This window comes from Salvelinus alpinus, chromosome 4 (assembly GCF_045679555.1).
Source record: "Salvelinus alpinus chromosome 4, SLU_Salpinus.1, whole genome shotgun sequence".
Classification (NCBI taxonomy): Eukaryota; Metazoa; Chordata; class Actinopteri; order Salmoniformes; family Salmonidae; genus Salvelinus; species Salvelinus alpinus.
This window is the reverse complement of record NC_092089.1, coordinates 66,289,604-66,312,450: the sequence shown is the minus strand read 5'-3', so window position 1 is coordinate 66,312,450 and position 22,847 is coordinate 66,289,604. Positions and strand designations below refer to the sequence as shown.

General features: G+C 43.6%; 2 protein-coding genes across 4 annotated transcripts in view; both read left to right on the top strand.

Moving 5' to 3' along the window:
• LOC139574213 (testican-1-like) overlaps window positions 1–5,067 on the top strand; it is a 237,221-nt gene extending 232,154 nt beyond the window's left edge. The window contains exon 12 of the mRNA XM_071398572.1: window positions 606–5,067. Coding sequence (XP_071254673.1) covers window positions 606–802 — 197 coding nt within the window. The 3' untranslated portion in view covers window positions 803–5,067. The remainder of the gene's footprint in view (window positions 1–605) is intronic.
• A 9,232-nt stretch (window positions 5,068–14,299) lies between these two features.
• Window positions 14,300–22,650, top strand: LOC139574185 (eukaryotic peptide chain release factor subunit 1-like). Of its 3 annotated transcripts, none has more exons than XM_071398523.1 (11): window positions 14,300–14,443; window positions 14,842–14,953; window positions 16,415–16,590; window positions 16,780–16,919; window positions 18,778–18,916; window positions 19,066–19,256; window positions 19,433–19,562; window positions 19,784–19,957; window positions 20,110–20,174; window positions 20,330–20,477; window positions 21,948–22,650. In XM_071398523.1, the coding sequence occupies exons 2-11, from the start codon at window positions 14,868–14,870 to the stop codon at window positions 22,028–22,030; spliced, it is 1,332 nt and encodes a 443-aa protein (XP_071254624.1). In that variant the 5' UTR covers window positions 14,300–14,443; window positions 14,842–14,867; the 3' UTR covers window positions 22,031–22,650. The 3 variants fall into 3 exon arrangements, with proteins under 3 accessions (XP_071254624.1, XP_071254625.1, XP_071254623.1); XM_071398524.1 differs by having other exon boundaries at window positions 14,354–14,439; XM_071398522.1 differs by lacking the exon at window positions 14,300–14,443 and adding an exon at window positions 14,602–14,712.
• Window positions 22,651–22,847: the final 197 nt, after the last annotated feature.

Sequence of the window (22,847 nt, the reverse complement as noted above, 5' to 3'; positions counted from 1 at the left end):
AATCTGCTCTGACAATTGCCAGACTGAACGTTGGTGTGGTAAACCCTGCTGCTAATAGAAGCTGTGTAATCACCCAGACAGACCTGAGAACAGCCTGTGAAGTCTTATCTATCTATAGCTGAATGCCTCTGGCTACCTCTGATTCGTTGCTCATGTATTTGGGATTCAACAGTGTTCCTTTGAAAGGTTTCATGCTTTGAGATGGTGAGCTGGGATAAAGTAGAGCTCAGGCTCACACGGACCACTGGAGGAAGAGGACGTTATTTACACTCATCGTGCATTGTGCTGTCGGAATAGCACGTCTCGATTAAAGAATGCTGTATGTGGATTGGTTTGTTTGTCTGTCAGTCTGTCTGTAGGTCTGGCTGTCGGTCTGGCTGTCGGGTCTGTCTGTCAGTCTGTCTGTAGGTCTGGCTGTCGGTCTGGCTGTCGGTCTGTCTGCCTTTCTCAGCCGTATTTTGTCTCTCTTTCTCTGTCTTTCAGTTTCTGACTCTCTGCCTGCCTACCTGTCTCTCTCTTTGTTACCTATCTGTCTGTCTCAATATCTAACCTGTCTGTCTCTCTGTCTTTGTCTCTAACCTGTCTATCTCCCTGTCTCTGTGTAGAGGAGGACCAAGAGACATCGGGGGATTTTGGCAGCGGGGGTGGCGTCCTTCTCCTTGACGACCAGGAGGAGGAGCCACCTCGGAGTGGGAGGAGCCGGCAGAAGCAGAGGCGGGGCCGGATCCATCCCAGAGGGGCCATCGAGGATGACGAGGACGAGGAAGATGACAAAGATGACGAGATTGGCTACGTCTGGTAGCTCTGCCATCCACCTGCTCTCCCATCAACCAACCAGGGACTCCCGTTAACTCTGCACAGACCTGAAGCCATTCCAGCATCTCCTTCGTCCCACCCCCTACCCCTCAGCATCAGTCCATGTCCAACTGACTTTTCCTTCCTCTTGTTCATACCTTCATTGAAGCTTTCTCTTCGTTAATCCCGTCCTACTCAACCTTCATATAACGTGTCCACCTCCTACTCTCCTTCAGATAATGGAGACCTATTACATTCAAACAAAGACTATTTTATTGTCTTTCCCTCTGCTTCAACTGTCCCCAAACCCTTCAATATTTGACTGACACCGATTGCTATAGCCTCGTTCTCTCTCTCTTGCTCTCTCATCTCCCCTTTCTCTCTCTTTATCTGCCTGTGTTTCTGGGAGTTTTGTGTCTGTCTTTGAGGCCATAGACACATTGATGTAAATACATTCACAAGAGGAAGGCGAGATTCTACAGTATGTTCCGTTCCCTGGCCCTTCTGTCAGAGGCTGTTCTCCTGTTTGTGTTCCACTCGCGTCCTCCCTCCTCATGTTCTAGAATACCATATTCTCGGGTTCCAGAATACTCTAAAGGCTCTTTGCTTGAGAATATTGTTCTGGCTGTTATTGAATGTTCCAGGATGTCCTAGAATCAGCAAGAGTGATTGTGTTTTTTTTGCATGTTCCCCTACTACGCCCCTGCTGAAGACATGTTTGGGTAGCCAGATATGTAACCCAGAGTATACACATTTAGTTTGGTTTATTTGGTGACAATGCCCACATTCGCTGCTGCAGCGCTCTCTTTCTCTTATTACCGTGCAAACCTCCTCTAATGTAGCTTTTAGAAGTTTAAAACTACGTTGTGAGCCACTAACTGAATAGCAACCTCTGTCTTCAGCTTGAAAGTTCAAAACATATATATTGTTTTTCCATTAATTTGATGATTTTTTTTTTTTTAAACAGTTTTGTACTTTGGTTCAGGTGGAGACGAGCACTTTGTCTGTGGAATTTCAGATCAGAGAAATCCTACAAAGTACCCAGGCGCCATTACTCTGACCTTTTTCAAACCTCCACAAACCAGCCTGCAGCTTTTGAGACGGACAAATATATTTTTCTTTCATTTTAACGGTATGCTTTGATTTTTTTTGTTACTAAAAGCAGCAGGAGTTTAAAAATAATGTTTTACCATGATAGTTTTGTTTGTCGTAGAGTTTGATTTCTGTAGCCATTGGCTTGTATTGTTGACATAATAAGTTAAATATTCTAGCTATAGTATAGCTTCTATTTTAAATTAGTTCCTGCTTTATTTCAGAATATTTCGGGTTGCAGTCAAGTGAGGTCAGTTATCGTAATGTATATACCCCACAAACCCAGATGAGATAGGCGTAACCCATAAGACGGGCTTATGAACAGTTATAAGCGTTACACTGGTACAGTATAAGCACACCCACACAATGTTTAGTGACATTTCACTTTGATAATGACAGGCCTTTGATGGTTGTACGCATATATTCACAGGTCTGAGCCGGGCACTATATGCTTCATTGGGCTTGTGATGCAGCGTAATGATACATTGCTTTTGCGTGCTTCGGCCAGTGGGAAGCGATCTTGAACAGATTTTTTATTCACGTGTGAGAGTCTTTTGTGATTGACACTTTGGTCCATATAGCACAAACAACAGCTCTACAGAATAGACGTCTGAGCTCTTCTACTCTTCAGCAACACTGATGTTTTCCAAGTGTAGTTCCAGGCAGGCACACAGCTAATTAGAAAACAGTCTATCACGACCAAACCCTGCTTGCTCACTTTACAAATCTCACTCTCTCGCTCTCTTCCTCTGCTACCTCTCTCACAGCCTCTCACTCCCCCCTCCCTCTCTCTCTCTCGCACATCTTTACTTTCTTTCTGTCACTCGCTTATTTTCCCTCTTTCTCTCGCTCCCTCTCCCCTCTCTCTCACTATCTCTCTCTGCGCTCTGTTTTTCACGCTGGTGGAATGCATGAGTGAGTTTTACAGCCGTGGCGCTCCTCTCGCTCCTCTCATTCATCTAATTTCCCTTATTTTGGTTTTTATAGTTCGGAGTCGACACCCGTTGAGTCGGCCTTTCATCTCATTCTTCTCCCAGAGGAGCCTGGGAAATCTGGGGACAGGAAGAGGAACTCAGGGGATGAAAGTGATGCTTTTGGGTTCGGGGCTTTTTTTTCTCCTTCCCTCAAATCTCTCTCCCTTTCTCTAATCCCCATCCTCCATTTTTGGTCTCTGTCCTTATTGCGCTCCCTTTTCTCCCTTCTTCAGTCCACTCCTTATCCCTTTCTCTCATGCCCACGCTCATATACAGTATATCTGTGTATTTACTAAAAACTGATGGGTGATTTCTCCCTCTGTCCATTAATCAATCGGTTGGTCCTTTCAGATCACAACATTAACTCATCTAGTCACAACTGATCACTGCATCACAGTGACCTCTGACCCTGATATTGATTGGTTGTTTGTTTATCACGTCAATAGCATGCATGATGACCCTTTTGTGTTTTGTCCCTTTGCATCTTCAACTCTGACCTCTGTGTGTATATCAGCCAGAGAGACAATAAACCTCCCGCTAACACAATACACATACGCGAACACACACACACACACACACACACACAGACTGTAACATACTTGTAACACGTGTGTATTAAGTCATCTCTTGCTGTAGCAGTGTAAGGCCTCTTCTTTTGATTCTGCAATCAACTTGCCCTTGACCTTTGCCCTCTCATGATGTCATAACTGACCCTTGCCCTGTCCTGATGTCACTGCTGTCCCTCGCTTGCCTGGCCTGCTTGTGTACATAGCTGAGTAACCCTCCCTCTGTTTGGCCCTAGTCACTCAAACGTCTACAGAAGCGGAATTACATGCAATCCCAAGGTCCTTTGCTGTTGCTGAAATGTCCTCAGATACACACACGCACATACACTCCCCTATGTATTTATTTGGACAGTGAAGCTAAAATGTTTAGTTTGGCTCAATACTCGCTATTTGGATTTGACATCAAATGTTTTATATGTGGCGACAGTACAAAATGTCAGCTTTTATTTTAGGCCATTTTCATCCACATCTATTTTACTGTTCAGAAATGTAAGTATGCTATGTATATAGTCCCCCCCATTTGAAAATGGCATAAGTATTTGGACAAATTCACTTGTAGTGTATGAGATTTAGTCAAAAGTTTTGTATTTGGTCCCATGTTCCTAGCACTCAAGCCCCAGGTTTGTTGGATGTATTTGGCGGTTTACTTTGGTTGTGTTTCGTGTTATGTTGTGCTCAATAGAAATGAATGGTAAATAATGTATTGTGTCATTTTGGAGTCACTTTTATTGTAAATTAGAAGAGAATATGTTTCTAAACGCTAAACGCTACATTAACGTGGATGCTACCGTGATTACGTATAATCATGAATGAATAATGATGAGTGAGAAAGTTACATAGGTGTAAATATCATACCCCCCCCCCCCCCCCAAACAAATGCTAACGTCCCCTGTTATTAGTAATGGAGGATAGCATGTGTTGGGGGTATAATCTTTGTGCATCTCAAGCTTTCTCACATCATTATTCCCATTGAATTTGTCCAAATACTTATGACACTTTCAAATGGGGGGACTATATACATAAAGTGCGTTCATTTTTAGACCAGTGACACATTTTTAAACAGTAAAACTGATATGTATGAAAATACCGTCAAATAAAATGTGTCATTCTGTAATGTCGCCGCATATAACACATTTGATTTGAAATCCAAAATGATGGAATTGTCCAAATAAATACGTAGGGGAGTGTACAAGCGCACACACACACACACACACACACACACACACACACACACACACACACACACACACACACACACACACACGATACAGTTTTACGACGCTAGTTCAAACACACACATAAATGGCCATGTTTGCAAAAGTCTTCTTTGTTAATTCTATATATTTTTTACTTTGTAAAGAGAAAAAATGACTAATGTTAAAGGGTAATATATTGCCGTGTGAAGGCACTGTGGCTTTGTCCAGTTGCAGACTGAGGTGTGTAAATCGATTGTCCTTAATGTAGCTAGACTTCAGAAGCTCTTTCCATAGAAGCATAGTGCAGTGAGTTTTAGAGTGTCTTATTTTCCCCCTTCTGAAGTTATAATGGAATGTTGATGTTATGGGCTGAAAATACCTTTATTTTATTGTAACAGTTCCACAATGTTTGTCTGAATAAATTTAAGTCTGTCCTGTCCTGTACTTTCTCTTTGTGTGCGTCTTATTCAAATGGTGTAATTTGTGCTGGACGCACAAGCATACAGTGCCTTCAGAAATTCACACCCCTTGACTTTTACCACATTTTGCTGTGTTACAGCCTGAATTTAAAATAGATTCAATTGAGATTTTGTGTCACTGGTCTACACACAATACCCCATAATGTCAAAGTGGAATTATGTTTTTAGATATTTTTACTAACTAATTAAAAATGAAAAGCTGCAAGAATTTGCTTAACAAGTCACATAATAATTGCATGGACTCATTCTGTGTGCAATAATAGTGTTAAACATGATTTTTGAATGACTACATTATCTCTGTACCCCCCACACATACAATTATCTGTAATGTCCCTCAGTCGAGCAGTGAATTTCAAACACAGATTCAACCACAAAGACCAGAGAGGTTTTCCAATATCTTGCAAAGAAGGACACCTATTGGTAGATGGGTAAAAAGAAAACAAGCAGAGACTGAATATCCCTTTGAGCATGGTGATTAATTACACTTTGGATGGTGTATTAATACACCGAGTCACACAAAGATACAGGCGTACCAAACTGAGTTGCCGGAGAGGAAGGAAACCGCTCAGGGATTTCAACATGAAGCCAATGGTGACTTTAAAACAGTAACAAAGTTGAATGGATGTTATAAGAGAAAACTGACGGATAGATCAACAACATTGTAGTTAATCTTCAATACTAATCTCAATGACAGAGTGAAAAGAAGGAAGCCGGTACAGAATATGCTTCCTGTTTGCAATAAGGCACTAAAGTAAAACTGTAAAAAATGTGGCAAAGAAATTAGATGTATGTCCTGAATACAAAGCACTATTTTGGAGCAAACGATAAAAGAAACAGAATAGAGCTAAGCACAGGCAAAATCCTAGAGGAAAACCTGGTTCAGTCTGCTTTCCAATAGACCCTGGGAGAGAAATGCACCTTTCAGCAGGACAATAACCTAAAACACAAGGCCAAATATACACTGTGGTTGCTTACGACATTGAATGTTTCCGAGTGACCTAGTTACAGTTTTGACTTGTTTTGGCTTGAAAATCTATGGCATGACTTGAACATTGCTGTCTAGCAATGATCCAACATCCAGCTCGACAGAAAACAATTAACAATTAAATGTGCAAATATTGTACAATCCAGGTGTGCAAAATTCCGAGAGACTTACCCAGAAAGACTCACGGCTGTAATCTCTGCCAAAAGGTTTCTGTATTTCATTTTCAACAAATGTGGCAAACATTTCTAAAAACATGTTTCACTTTGTCATTATGGCGTATTGTGTGTAGATGGTTGGGTAAGAAATTCATTTTGAATTCAGGCTGTAACACAACAACATTTGGAATAAGTCAAGGGGTATGAATACTTTCTGAAGGCACTGTAAACACACACATACACACACACGTACACATACACATACACACACACACACGTACACACAGACATTCCTGCAGACATACCCAATCACAGCTGCATCGTCAAAATGAGAGTGCGTGTAGGCATGCATATGACACGTACTCACTCACTCAGTCCCTCACTCACACGCTCACGCATACATGAGCCTCACATTTATGCCTATAACAAGTCGTATAGGGGTTTTCGGAGTTGTGTTATTGCGTTCTACATAGCTTATCCTTCCTCCAAAGGCAAATGGACTATATTGATGTGTCCCAGTGCCATCAGTCAAAGTTAACTCCCCTCATCAGACATGCCTTTGTCTTCATCTAACACGCTATATTAAATCTATTGATTTGATAATGTTCTTTTTGTACTCAATGTGATTCATGCAGCTGGAGGGAAATCAATTCCTCAGTCTCTTTCCCTCTCCATCTTGCTCCATCTCTTCTGTCCTCTACTTCCTATCATTGTATCTCTCTGAGTCTGTTATGATTGTGGCTTTGTCATAGCGATTTCTGACTTGGTTAGGGCTATGATCTGTGGCTGATGGTGTGGATTGATATAGCTATGGATAGACACTACACACGAGGCACAGATCTAGGGTCAGTCTTCCCTTCTCAAATCCATTTGGGAAAACGCACAATACTGACCTTAGATCAATGTCTGGACCTAAAGTAATCTGGGCCCGGGTCTCTTGTTCAGTGAACGTCATAGAAGCGGAAAACTTTCAAAATACGAGCCGCACCAAGACTAAACCGTCTTATCCAGAACTGTAATATTGATGCACACACAACCAATTCTCCCAGGAAATGGGTTCTCAGAGAACTGATATGCCATGGGCTGGGTGGATGCAGATGGTTTGAAATGGCTGAACGCTATTTGTTTCCTACTATTTCCCCTTGCAGACACGAAGCCAAACAAAGACACTCCAGAAGCTTCAGGGATGCTTTCAGGATGATAGGAACATATGGTAATGTGTCTGCTTCCCCCGAGGGACTAGGCAGCAGGCGTTATCAACGAGAGGTGTTGAGATAGCATCAACCACTAGGCTAGGCTTGACAGGGCATGTTGACAGTTGTCAAACCAGCCCCTCATGCAATTGTCATATTCATTAGCTGAGGGGGCTTGATTGTTCCTCCTAAATAAGACGTACTATTCATTGCTCTCTCTCTCTCTCTCTTTACTCTAATGTTAATATTCAGAAATAACTAATCTGCTATTGCAGTACAGGGCGTTGTATTAGGGACGTGCTTGGTTGGTGAAAGGTAAAGGTTAACATAGCATAAATGGCCCATTCTATATATTTAACTTCAACCTGCAACATTTAAGCAGTTTGGGCCTCTATATCCCCACTAAGCACACCAAACGGTTTCTGTACAAGAGGGTGGACAGTAACTCTCTAGAGATCCCTCATAGGTGAAAGGTGATTGGCTTTCGCCCCATGTCACTCAGCGGTGGAGGCGGGCATTGTTTCCCCGGCTCCCAATTCCCTTTAGGATTGACCCCCATGAAATCCATCATTAAGATAGACTGCATGTCCCATCTTCTTTAAATAGAGGTTATTGGGTTAATCCAGCACGTTAATAAACTCTTAATAGCTCTACAGAGTGTGGACATGGAGAAGAGCAGGTACCTCCTCTCGTCTCACCACCTCTCATTGATATTTATGCCGCTCCCGCTCTCCATTCCTGATTAATCCACTTGATATTTGGGTGCAGATCCGTAAATCTCCTGTCTGCCTCTGAGGAGGACGGAGAGAGGAGAAAGAGGGAGTGGTAGAGAGTGTGACAAGAATGTAGACTCAGAGATTAGATGGAAAACACACAGCAAAGCCCCGGCTATGGGCGCCCCAAATCTTAGCATTTCCTAGCAGAAGCAGCAGCAGCAGCAGCACACAAAAGATACTAGCCAGACGCTGCCAGATTTGCTCACAAACACACACACGCGGCAGCTTAATAAGAAGATGTGTATTTAGCGGGGATGCTAGTTATTGAAGTGCTGACGATTATGATCCCCTCTCTGAATGTGGTGGAGAGAGACAGTGAGTCACAGATTAGCATGGGGAAAATAAAACTTCTGCTTAATTCCCTCGGAGGGGTTCAAAGGTTTTCCCTGGCTCTCTGAGAGCTGCGTCTTTACCCTCCAAATGGGACATGAAGTTGTCAGAGGGAGAATTTTTTTTTGCCAAGCATTAATGGGGCCCTTTTCTATAACGCCAGAGATTACGAGTCAAATAAATATCAAAGTAATTCAAGATGTATTTGCACAGCTCCGTTTACGCAGTCTTTGATCTTCAGGAAACTAGCTCTCACAGTCCAACATCAGAATTAGACGTTCGTCTATGTTTCTGAAACATCAAATTTCGAAGTGTTTAAGGTTACGTTTAGGCATTAACTCCGAAATCTTAAGGTTAGGCATTAACTCCGAATGGTTAAGGTAAGGGTTAAAGTTTGGAAAACCTACCTGAAGGCAACAGCGCTCACTGTTGCCCCTAGTGGCCGGTTTCCACGTCATCTCCCGATGTCCTCAGATATGGATGGACGTCGAATACTGACTTGTATCACGGGTGACCTGGTTGCTCAAGAAAGAGGCGGGTCCAGGCTTAATAAACCATGGTGATGGCAATTAGACTGAAGAACTAGCTATGGTTTCATAATTTGCCACATTGAGGCATCAGGGGTGTGTGATCTCCACCATTCAATGGGAAATTCTGAGTCAGAGCTATCAATATGGTTCCCCCTGAGCAATGATCCAAGGTCCGTTTTTGTGTTTGTCCTGATAATGGATAAGGCCAGGGCCTTTTCACTGGTATAGCCATCTCTGTCTGCTCCAATGACTGTACTGTGTATGTCTGCTCTCACAGTCTTCTAGGAATCGGGACTAAACTGAATCTGACATTAGTGACAGAGCAGGTGTGGCGTGTGGCACCCCCAAAGCAGCAGCCCTTCCCTTCTGTTCGGGATGTGTCAAGCACAGTGACGCCCTTGAACACCACAACATCACTCTTTCCTTCCATCCTCTCCCTCCTCCATCCCTCCATCACTCAGCCCCCCTCTAGCAGATTGCCACAGATGGAAAGTGGAGCAGAGCGGACCTGGTGGCATCTGTGTGGGGTTGCTCTCGCCATAACCCTTCCACACACTTCCACACACACACACACACACACACACACACACACACACACACACACACACACACACACACACACACACACACACACACACACTCTCTCTCTCTCTCTTTCTTTTCTTTCTCTGCCTCCTCAATGACCAGGCACAACTACACACACAGACGCCATGCAGGCATGGTCAGCCAACCTCTACCTGAAGCTATGGAGTTACCAGAAATGATTGGAGGTGATATTGTGATGTTGTAGGTTACAGTTTCTTCTGGACTTTTAATATCTACTGTACACACAGACAGAACAACATATAGGCTACAGCAGAAATAAATCAGGTCTTATGAGTTTCCTTCTCTTACCTGTCGGATGTTGCAGAATGATATTACTCTGCGATCACTCTGACCCTGGATGATAGAGAATCTGTGGCGTTTGGAAAAATGTAACTTTTCTGACAAGAACACTGAACACAAGGCCGGATGCCCTTCCAGATTACAGCTCTGATTGCAGACAGATAGTGATGAATTGGTGTTTATATTGTACTGAAGCCATTCTGGAGGCAGACTGCCTAGCAAACTGCTGTGTCATTTAATCTCTGTAATATGGGTATCAGGGCAGAGGGGAAATTGGAATGGAATCTGAGAGTATGTGGAGCATAGAGATCCTATTAAATTACAAGAGGGGCTATGTCATCAACCCTCAAAGTTCCAGAATGGGGTAAAAATGGCAGCCATTGTGCTCAGGGAGAAATCCAAAACCAGTCTAATTGGAATGAATGGCAGAAGAGGCATAGGTGATGCATTTCCTGATTTTACTTAAGGAAGAAAATAAAAGTAAGTCATGCGATATATCACAAATTATGTAATAGAAATATTGTCACCCTAAAATATTGTGATATATCGTTATAGATACCGTTTATTAGGGTTTCATACCAATTGTCTCCATAAAATATATGTAAACAGACCATAAATGTCTCAATTCTTCTTTTCTTGGAAATATGCCATGGAAACGCGTGGGGGAAAGATGCTGTTGTGGAAAGATCCTGAATTTCCTCATTGACCCCCAGCAAAATGTGCTTACATTTAGGCTATTGTTTTTTGTGCATTTCACACTATGTTGAAGTAAAAATTGGTGTACAATGCCTGTATGTATGTCAACCCCAATACATGTTCATGTCATCAACTGCATTACAGTTAAAAACGACTTTGACTACCAACCATGGCCGGCCTACCGCATTTGAGGCCCCAGGGCACCTACCTCCAGGAAACAGCTAACTTCCTGCATTTTAACACATTTTATGATGGGGCAGAGAGTAAAATGTGCAGTTTTATAATCTTCTACACATTTTGACATGAGGCTGAATGATAATTGTGCAGCTTTAAAGTACATTTCCTGCAATTCGAAACATTTTGTCATTTTGCACATCAACTTGGTACTGCTACCCTGTGTATACAGCCAAGTTATCAATACTCATTGTGTATTTATTCCTTGTGTTATTATTTTTCTATTATTTCTCTCTGTATTGTTGGGAAAAGCCTGTAAGTAAGCGTTTCACTGTTATTTGTTCATATGTTTCTGTTTTTTTGGTTGGGGTCCCCCTGGAGGTTGGGGGCCCCAGGGCCACATGCCCAGCGTGCCCGTTCGGTTATCCGTCCCTGCTACCATCACCAATTTCTCTTTGTTAGCTATGTTACCAACTTATATGGGACTTAGCATTTAGCAGTCATTTCTTCTAAACCTGAAAAGGGACAACTTCTAAATGTTAAGCAGTGAAAACAGCCAAATACATCCACACCTGACTTTAGTAACCACATCGTGGGCCTGTTACAAAACATAAATCATGACGGATTTGAGGAATATCCACTTTGTTCGATCAAATTTGTTGAATGTGTGTAACCTGGTGTCCTTCTTCTATCCCCCACTGGTCTTTGTTGTATTGACTTCTTTACCTCATTTATTGTATGACTGTGGATTGACTGCATTGTTTGAATTGAATGTTGACATATTGGCAGTTAATTTGAAAAATGTATGGCATCATTCCACTAAAGCTGTCTTGCTAGCTAGTTAACAAACATACATTGTTTTACACCATATCTTATCACAGCACTGGCAAACCATTGTTGACCAACTCCCTGACAAAATGGCTGACCTTTGACCCCGTCATAAGAAGGTTCATGTCCATTCTAGTATTTTAATTCTATGATGTGGAGGGGGCAGAGGGCTTGTGTGTGTGTGTGCGTGCGTGCTTGGATGAGTGTGTTGTGTGTGTGCACGTCATTTTAATTCAACTGAATAGCAGAGCTTAAATTCTGTGATTGAGTGTACAAAACATTAGGAACACCTGTTCTTTCCGTGACATAGACTGACCAGGTGAATCCAGGTGAAAGCTATGATCCTTTATTGATGTCACTTGTTAAATCCACTTAAATAAGTGTAGATGAAGGGGAGGAGACATGTAGAAGAAAGATTTTTTTAAGCCTTAAGACATTTGTGTATGTGTGTCATTCAGAGGGTGATTGGGCAAGACAAAAGTTAAGTGCCTTTGAACAGAATATGGTAGTAGGTGCCAGTTGCACCGGTTGTGTCAAGAACTGCAACGCTGCTGGGTTTTTCACACTCAACAGTTTCCGATGTGTATCAAGAATGGTCCACCACCCAAAGGACATCAAACCAACTTGACACAACTGTTGGAAACATTGGAATCAACGTCAACATGGGCCAGCATCCCTTTGAAATGCTTTCGTCATATTATAGAGTCCATGACCCGATGAATTGAGGCTGTTCTGAGGGCAAAAGGGGGGTAGAAATATAATTCATGCCAGTAGCACTGTTATGTGTATATGTAACTGGTATAGTACCATTGGTCCTTCTCTAGTGAATCAATGCTGTCATCTAGTGGTAAAAAACTGGGCTTGAATTTAGAATAAAAACTTTCAACTCCACATTGCTTATAGATTACTTAATGTATTTATACAATTGACCCTTTGGGCATACTCAATATTCTGAAGAGGAAATTAGAGGCTCCATAATTTAATGATAATCTATCATTCCACCAAACAAACTTTGGTAATGTGATATTGTGACTGGTATTTTAGTTTCATGACATTGCTTAGCAATCACGGGGGCCCCACAGGGGTGTGTGCTTAGTCCCTTCCTCTGCTCCCTGTTCTCCCAAGACTGCGTGGCCACGCACCAACAGCATCATCAAGTTTGTTGACGACACAACGGTGGTATGCTTTTTCACAGGTGACGACAATACAGTCTACAGGGAGGAGGTCAATGACAACAACCTCTCCCTCAACGTCAGTAAGACCAAGGAGCTGATCGTGGACTACAGCAGATGGGGAGGGGGGGGGGGGGGGGGGGGGTCAAGGCTTCAAGTTCCTTGGTGTCCAAATCACTAAGGACTTAAAATGGTCCACACACATGAGTACAGTTGTGAAGACTTGCATCAAGTCTGACACCAACAGGCTACTGAACAGCTTCTATCCCCAACCATAAGACTGCTAAATAGCTAACTAAATGGCTACACAGACTATCTGAGTTGACCCTTGCAATTTATTTTGTTTCTATGCACCCTCACAGGACTCCACACACTCATGCACACCAACACTCCAACACACACACACACACACACACACACACACACACACACACACACACACACACACACACACACACACACACACACACACACACACACACACACACACACACACACACACACACACACACTCTCACTCACTTAATTTGCTCACACACACAGAACATGCACACACATTTATACTGACTCTACACACGCACATACATACATACAATCAACATATACGCTGCTGCTACTTGGTGTATCATATATCCTGATGCCTAGTCACCCTGTACATACACTACATGACCAAAAGTATGTGGACACCTGCTCATCGGACATCTCATTCCAAAATCATGAGCATCAATATGGAGTTGTTCCCCCCTTTGCTGCTATAACATCCTCCACTCTTCTTTGAAGGCTTTCCACAAGATGTTGGAACATTGCTGCGGGGACTTGCTTCCATTCAGCCACAAGAGCATTCAGGCACTGATGTTGGGTGATTAGGCCTGGCTCGCAGTCGGCGTTCCAATTCATCCCAAAGGTGTTTGATGGGGTTGAGGTCAGGGCACTGTGCAGGCCAGTCAAGTTCTGAAATAGCCGAATCCACTAATTTGAAGGGGTGTCCACATTTTTTTGTATATATAGTGTATCTACCGCTATCACTCCAGTATGCCTGCACATTGTAAATATGGTATTGGAACTGACTCTGTATATAGCTTACTTACTTATCATGTTCTTCTTATTTCTTATTTTTATTTATTGTGTGATTTTGTTCTAACTTATGTTATTTTTACTACAATGATATTGACTACTGCATGGTTGGGTTTAGAGCTAGCAAGAAAGGCATTTCACGTGACATTAAAACGTTAAACTACGTTTTTTCCCCCATCATAGTCACTAAAGAAGTCCAGGAGAACTTTAAATTGAGATGAATAACAAATTATAATTTTGACTACAAATCCCATATAAACCATTTTGAGATATCCCTGCCCATCTTCGTATAATATTGAATCACTCCAATCACCGTATAGATATCCATGATCAACATGGAGTTTTGACCAACCAGAAATTTACCTCAGTGTTTCTACGTTTCCAGGAAGTCCCACATGTGAGCCCCGATCTCACCACGCGAAGCCTATGGAGTGTGGTAGAGAGGAACCGGCAGGAGAGGCAAGTGGACAACGTCATTTCACCGACGACCGAACTAGAGCGGCAGCTGTAGCGCAGACACCGGAGTGGCTTTGCCTGAGGCAGGTACTGTATCTTCGTCGTTTTTGTAAATGAAAGTGTTTGGAACCGGTAGACATTTGGATGGTTTAACGGTTTCTGGGGAAGAGAGTTGAAACTAGGTCGGGTTGCGACTTTAGACAATGAATAGGGTGGACACTAGGGCCTGGGAAGAGTGCGTAGGCCTAGTTTTTCCGCGCACTTTACTGACACAGTAGCGGGGTAGAGTCTTTCCTCCCGGTCGGTCCACCACACTGGTCAGGTCCCTCTCGGACACCCGCTTCTAGCTCAGAGAGGTAGACACACAACTGTCACCCTGGCAACCTAAAATCCAGTCACTGAACCTTATGAAGTTAGCTAAATCTATCCTTTGTGTTCGCGGCTGATGCAACGTTAGCCCGCTAGTTGATGTTCTTCTCTTTCAGGTGCTGAAGCGATTACAGCAGGAAAGATGGCGGACGACCCTAACGCAGCGGACAGGAACGTGGAGATATGGAAAATCAAGAAGTTGATTAAAAGTTTGGAAGCTGCCCGAGGGTAAGTGGTTGAAATGGGCACACGATACAGGACGTCTCACTGGGTGTCGGAGGAGTGGTGGGAGACGGAGACCTGAATGGACAGCTGGATAGGCGAGGACGAATTTTGGGAGTGGTACTAGCTAGCCAGTTAACGTACTATTAACACAGTCAACATTGGAAATGACGTTAGTTCCTACCAATATTCGATTTTTGTCGTATAATTAGTATGATGCCATTCGTGTTATTTGTAGCTAACGGTAACTCGGTTACTTGTGTGTGTTTATGTCCGGGTTAGTTAGCCAGTTAGCTACATGTTAGCTGAAAATGCCGGCTTCTGTGGATGGGGTCTTTAGAACAGCGGGGTCGTTTGTATATCACACTGACGACTAGGTGCTTTTAGCAACGCGGGTGTACAGTATACACTAGCGTTGTTTTCAATTGTATTGGTTGCACAAAAACAGTCATTGGGAAGCCAGAAGTTCAATTTCAACTTAACTGCTAGTACTGTGGCAGTGGGCAGGACGGTTGGTCATTGTGACAGGGGGGTTTGAGACAAAATATCTAGAGGATCGTATTAATATTTAACTGACTTTCCAAACATGGGTCTGTTGTAGACCAACTTCCTCTGCTTACATCATGTCCTCAATTAAAGTCCCGAGCAAGTTGTCTTTTTTGGCCACATGTGGTGCCACTGGCACAGTAAGTTGAAACACAATTGTATTTGTTAGCTTCCCATGGACTGTCTTTGTGCAACCCAGTACAATTGCACCTAACTGACACCAGTATGTTCCCATATGCTGCGATAGATAAAGCAGTTGTTGGCCATGTTGGCTTGCTTTCAAGATGCAGCATTGAGCATGTTTTGTCTTTGGGAGTGGAAGGCTTAAAGCTGCAGTATGTTTGAGTAGCAAGCAGCAGGCACACGGCTGCCATATCCTATTCCTTTGTTGACAATGTGTGTAGTTCGCTAGCGGTCATCCATGTTCATTTAGATAAGTAGTTGACAAAGCTAGCTACGGGGCTTACTCGGCAGTGTGACTAGGCAAATGGGACCGCTTTGCCCCTGAAGTGTTCTTATTGTCCACTGGCACAGAATCCTCTGCTACATACACATACGGTTGACAATTACGGCAACGTGTATGGCTCGCTGGTTTGCCTTTAACTGGTAGTGAATGTGGCACGGTGGGGGCTTAGCACAGTCGTTGGTGTCAAGGACAGAACTTGTTGTTCTGTATGGGACTGTGTGCCCCTTTCAGACAGTAATGTTTAGTGTCAGACTGTTTTAAAGTTGAGGTGTGTGTTACAAGGGTAGATATGGGTCAGGTAATATTAGAGAATGATTGGGGGGATGATGGGTGGTAGATTTGTTTTGATTATGAGAGCATATTCATTCCTTTCAGAGATTGATATGACTAAGACAGTTACATAAACACACACTTTCAAGGTTGTGTAAATACACTATCTGTCCCTCTCTCCTCAGTAATGGAACCAGTATGATCTCGCTGATCATTCCCCCGAAGGACCAGATCTCCAGAGTGGCCAAGATGTTGGCTGATGAGTTTGGGACAGCCTCCAACATCAAGAGCAGAGTCAACAGGCTCTCTGTGCTCGGGGCCATTACCTCTGTACAGCAGAGACTAAAGCTATACAATAAGGGTGAGTGATTTGTGTTCAAATGGAACTAAGTGTGTCATCATGTATCTGTGCTAGGAGCCTTGACCACCTCATAGTGGACTCCAAAGCTACAGCAAGGATGTCTGTCTCTTTCTTGTTAGTTGTGTATATTTCTTAATGGTCACTGGGTCTTGCCTGTGTTGACTGTTAAGTCCCGTCTCTCTCCTGCAGTGCCCCCTAACGGCCTGGTGGTGTACTGTGGGACCATTGTGACAGATGAGGGCAAAGAGAAGAAAGTCAACATAGACTTTGAGCCTTTTAAACCCATCAACACCTCTCTGTACCTCTGTGACAACAAGTTCCACACTGAGGTAGGAGCTCTACATATGTATAGTGTCTTTGGAAAGTATTCAGACCCCTTGGCTTTTTCCACATTTTGTTATGTTACATCCCTCATTCTAAAATGGATGAAATTGTTCCCCCCCCCCTCAATCTACACACAATACCCCATAATGACAAAGCAAAAAAAAATAATGAATTTCTTTCTTATTTATAAAATTTAAAAAACCATCACATTTACATAAGAATTCAGACCCTTTACTCAGTACTTCGTTGAAGAACCTTTGGCAGCGATTACAGCCTCGAGTCTTCTTGGGTATGACGCTACAAGCTTGACACACCTGTATTTGGGAAGTTTCTCCTATTCTTCTCTGTAGATCCTCTCAAGCTCTGCCAGGTTGGACGGGGAGCGTTGCTGCACAGATATTTTCAGGTTTCTCCAGAGATGTTCGGTCGGGTTCAAGTCCGGGCTCTGGCTGGGCCACTCAAGGACATTCAGGGACTTGTCGAAGCCACTCCTGCGTTGTCTTAGCTGTGTGCTTAGGGTCATTGTCCTGTTGGAAGGTGAACCTTCGCCCCAGTCTGAGGACCTGAGTGGTCTGGAGCAGGTTTTCATCAAGGATCTCTCTGTACTTTGCACCGTTCATCTTTCCCTCGATCCTGCTTGTCTCCCAGTCCCTGTCGCTGAAAAACATCCCCACAGCATGATGCTGCCCACCACCATGCTTCACCGTAGGGCTGGTGCCAGGTTTCCTCCAGACGTGATGCTTGGCATTCAGGCCAAAGAGTTCAATCTTGGTTTCATCAGACCAGAGAATCTTGTTTGTCATGGTCTGAGAGTCTTGAGGTGCCTTTTGGCAAACTCCAAGCGGGCTGTCATGTGCCTTTTACTGAAGTGTGGCTTCCGTCTTGCCACTCTACCATAAAGGCCTGATTGGTGGAGCACTGCAGAGATGGTTGTCTTTCTGGAAGGTTCTCCCTTCACCACAGAGGAACTCAAGGTCTGTCAGCGTGACTACTGGGTTCTTGGTCACCTCCCTGACCAAGGCCCTTCTCCCCCAATAGCTCAGGTGGCCAGCTCTAGGAAGAGTCTTGGCGGTTCCAAACTTCTTCCATTTAGGAATGATGGAGGCCACTGTTCTTGGGGACCTCAAATGCTGCATAAATGTTTTCATACCCTTCCCCAGAGCTGTGCCTCGACACAACCCTGTCTCGGAGCTCTACGGACAATTCCTTCAACCTCATAGCTTTGTTTTTGCTCCGACATGCACTGTGGGACCTTATATCAGGGGTGGGTACTCCAGTCCTCAGGGGCCTGATTGGCGTCACACTTTTTCTCCATCCCTAGCAAACACAGCTGATCAAATTGCATTCTAAACTGACGATCATGATTAGGTGATTATTGGAGTCAGGCGTGTTAGCTGGGGCAAAATTGTGACACCAAGCAGGCCCTCGAGGACTGGAATTGCCCACCCCTGCCTTACATAGACAGCTGTGTGCCTGTCCAATCAATTGAATTTACCACAGGTGGACTTCAATGAAGTTGTAGAAACATCTCAAGGATGATCGATGGAAACAGGATGCACCAGAGCTCAAGTTCGAGTCTCATAGCAAAGGGTCTGAATATTTATGCAAATAAGGTATTACTGTTTTTTTATTTTTGATAAATATGCAAAAATGTCAAACCTGTTTGTGCTTTGTAATTATGAGGTATTGTGTGGATTTTTTATTAATCCATTTTAGAATACGGCTGTAACGTAACAAAATGTAGAAAAAGTCAAGGGGTCTGAATACTTTCAGAAGGCACTGTATGTCTCCTCTTTGTGGGTGTTTAATGGTCATGAAATTGCCCTCTGTCTTTTTCCCTCTCTACTCTCTCCCTTTCACCAGGCGCTGACGGCCCTGCTGTCCGATGACAGTAAGTTTGGTTTCATAGTGATTGATGGTAGCGGGGCTCTCTTCGGGACACTCCAGGGGAACACCAGAGAGGTGCTGCACAAGTTCACCGTGGACCTGCCCAAAAAACACGGTACGCTCCGCTCATTACACACACACGGACACAGACGGACATAAGAACAAGAACATTAGAGATTTTAAATAAGAACAATTGATCAAAAAAAGAAATGTTATCCCCCATCACTACTTTTCTATCCATCTAATGTTCTCTCACTCTGTCAGGCAGAGGAGGTCAGTCTGCTCTGCGGTTTGCCCGTCTGAGGATGGAGAAGAGGCACAACTATGTGAGGAAGGTGGCTGAGACAGCAGTCCAGCTCTATGTGTCCAACGACAAGGTCAACGTGGCCGGAATGGTCCTAGCAGGGTCTGCCGACTTCAAGACTGAGCTCAGCCAGTCCGACATGTTTGACCCTGTAAGTGTGTGTTTGAGATGATCCATGGTTTATGCTGCGCCGATCCTTACTGTGATCAGTCAATCCTTTGTCAGACTGATGCTTTTTGGTGCAATTCCTCTTGTGGAGTTGCTCATTCTTAGTGACAATGCGTAGCACTGCACACTAACCCCTGGTTTGTGTGCGTGCGCGCGCAGAGGTTACAGGCGAAGATTCTGAAGCTGGTGGACATCTCGTACGGAGGAGAGAACGGCTTCAACCAGGCCATCGAGCTGTCGGCAGAGGTCCTCTCCAACGTCAAGTTCATCCAGGAAAAGAAGCTCATAGGTGTGTGTTTGTGGCACATGTTGAGGTTAGATTTTGGGTTATCCCAGCGAATGTTTGCCTGTGCCTGCGTTTGTCCGGTGTGTTTGTTCGGGTTAGTGAAGATTGTGAATGATGATGAGTGATAATGATGATTGCTACCCGATTTCCATCCCCCAGTCACTCATTCTTTTTTATTTGACCCTTTATCCCCCCCCCCCCCCCCATTTTCTCTCTGGCTGCAGGGCGGTACTTTGATGAGATCAGTCAGGACACGGGGAAGTACTGTTTTGGCGTGGAGGACACACTCAAAGCCCTGGAGATGGGAGCTGTGGAGATCCTCATCGTCTATGAGAACCTGGACACCATGCGTTACATCCTTCGCCTGCACGGGGCCGAGAGCATCGGAACAGAGAACGGTACACACACACGCACGCGCGAGTGCAGTATGTTGTCTTGCTCCGTGAAGTAGAACAACTGAGCAGAGAATGCTACAGACACACTCCCTTTTCACTCCCACACACACACGTGTTTTCTCATTCCCTGTCTCCGTTGGCCGTTTGTGTTTCAGATGAGAAGACTCTGTATTTAACACCAGAGCAGGAGAAAGACAAGTCCCACTTCACAGACAAGGAGGTAAAGCCCTGTTCTCTATCCCTTGGTGTCATACACACAGTTGCCTTGACAACACTTTCTGTTCCTGAACCCATTCGGGCGGTTCAATTTGTTGCTTACTTGTAAACAAGTCTTTGCGCTCTCTGTGTTCATTTGGTGTGTGCGCATGTTCACAGACTGGGCAGGACCACGAGCTGATTGAGAGCATGCCTCTGCTGGAGTGGTTCGCCAACAACTACAAGAAGTTTGGAGCCACGCTGGAGATCGTCACAGACAAGAGTCAAGAAGGCTCCCAGTTTGTCAAGGGCTTCGGAGGCATCGGGGGTGAGTCCGCACCAGCCACTTGTTATTATAGGGTTATAACCTACACTACCGTTCAACAGTTTTGGGGTCACTTAGAAATGTCTTTGGTTTTGAAAGAAAAGCACTTTTTTTTGGTCCATTTTAAAATTAACATCAAATTGATCAGAAATACAGTGTATACATTGCTAATGTTTTAATTGACTATTGTAGCTGGAAACGGCTGACTTTTTAATGGAATATATACGTAGGCGTACAGAGGCCCATTATCAGCAACCATCACTCCTGTGTTCCAATGGCACGTTGTGTTAGCTAATCCAAGTTTATCATTTTAAAAGGCTAATTGATCATTAGAAAACCCTTTTGCAATTATGTTAGTACAGCTGAAAACTGTTGATTTGAGAAACCGATTCCTCACAAGTCGTCAACTGGCAGCTTCACTAATTAGTACCTGCAAAACACCAGTCTCAACATCAACAGTGAAGATGCGACTCCGGGATGCTGGCCTTCTAGGCAGAGTTGCAAAGAAAATCCATATCTGACTGGCCAATAAAAATAAAAGATTAAGATGGGCAAAAGAACACAGACACTGGACTGGACTGAGGAACTCTGCCTAGAAGGCCAGCATCCCGGAGTCGCCTCTTCACTGTTGATGTTGAGACTGGTGTTTTGCTTGTACTATTTAATGAAGCTGCCAGTTGAGGACTTGAGGTGTCTGTTTCTCAAACTATACACTAATGTACTTGTCCTCTTGCTCAGTTGTACACCGGGGCCTCCCACTCTTTCTATTCTGGTTAGAGCCAGTTTGCGCTGTTCTGTGAAGGGAGTAGTAAACAGCGTTGTACGAGATCTTCAGTTTCTTGGCAATTTCTGGCATGGAATAGCCTTCATTTCTCAGATCACGAATAGACTGACGAGTTTCAGAAGAAAGTACTTTGTTTCTGGACATTTTGAGCCTGTAATCGAACCTACAAATGCTGATGCTCCAGATACTCAACTAGTCTAAAGGCCAGTTTTATTGCTTCTTTAATTAGCACAACAGTTTTCAGCTGTGCTAACATAATTACAAAAGGTTTTTCTAATGATCAATTAGCCTTTTAAAATGATAAACTTGGATTAGCTAACACAACGTGCCATTGGAACACAGGAGTGATGGTTGCTGATAATGGGCCTCTGTACGCCTACGTATATATTCCATTAAAAGTCAGCCGTTTCCAGCTACAATAGTATTTTACAACATTAACAATGTCAACATTGTATTTCGGATCAATTTGATGTTATTTTAATGGACAAAAAATTTGATTTTCTTTCAAAAACAAGGACATTTCTAAGTGACCCCAAACTTTTGAACAGTAGTGTAGGTGTCTCTCTTATGGTCATGTTGTGGGGGTAGTTCACAGCATGAGATCAAATTCAAAAGCCTAACATTAGTAATGACCCTTCAATCCAGCAGAAGTCTTCACCTGGATAATTGACTCTTTCTCTCTTTCTCAGGATGCTTGCGGTACAGGGTGGATTTCCAGGCCATAGATTACCAGGCAGAGGACGATGAGTTTTTCGATTTAGATGACTACTAGGTAGTAGGGAACTGAATTGGGGAGAAAGAGGGGGAAGAAACCTGCAAGAATGAATGAAGAAATAAGGAAAGAAAAATGACTTATCTTTTGCTGCAAGTGAGAGGGGGAGCTGAATCGACCATATAGACAGACATATACAGTACATTCAATTTTAAATGCATATACACACACACACACTTCCACTAACGCTCACAAAGGCTGAAGAGTGAAGTTTGATTTCAATCCATAGGACACAACCCTTCCTGAATGAATCCCTGCCTTAGAGTGCTGGTTCCTTCCCCTGGTTGGATTGGACTTGACTCAAATATTTTTTGTTCGTAGATTTTTCTCCCCTCCATTTTGAATGAACACAACAGCAAGTTCCCAGCAATCCTCACTCGCTGACCCCCACCGTCCCCCCGGTCTGATTATGACGGTCTGATGAAGACTTTGGACTCACTCCTCGCATATAGAAAAAATAGATTATTTCTTCCCCTTCAATGCGTTAAAAAAAATGCATTTCATTTTTTTATTGGTTCCTGCTGTTGTAATTTTATGAGAGTGGGGAGTTTTTTTTTTTTACCTGGGTTTCTGTAGCGAAGGGGGGTATTAAATTTGAACTGCTCAAAACCTCCTCCTCATCCACTGTCGTCTACAATCCTGTGGAGTGGCTGGCCTTCCCAGAGCGGCTGGCTCTTCGTGTTTCCCCACCAATGAAAGGTTTCTTTGGCCAATAACCACCAATGAGTGTGACTGTAGAATGTCTGAATTGTTTTGCTGTAATGATCATCATGGTGCATGTATTTTATTTGGTGTGGAAAGTAAGGATACTAAATTC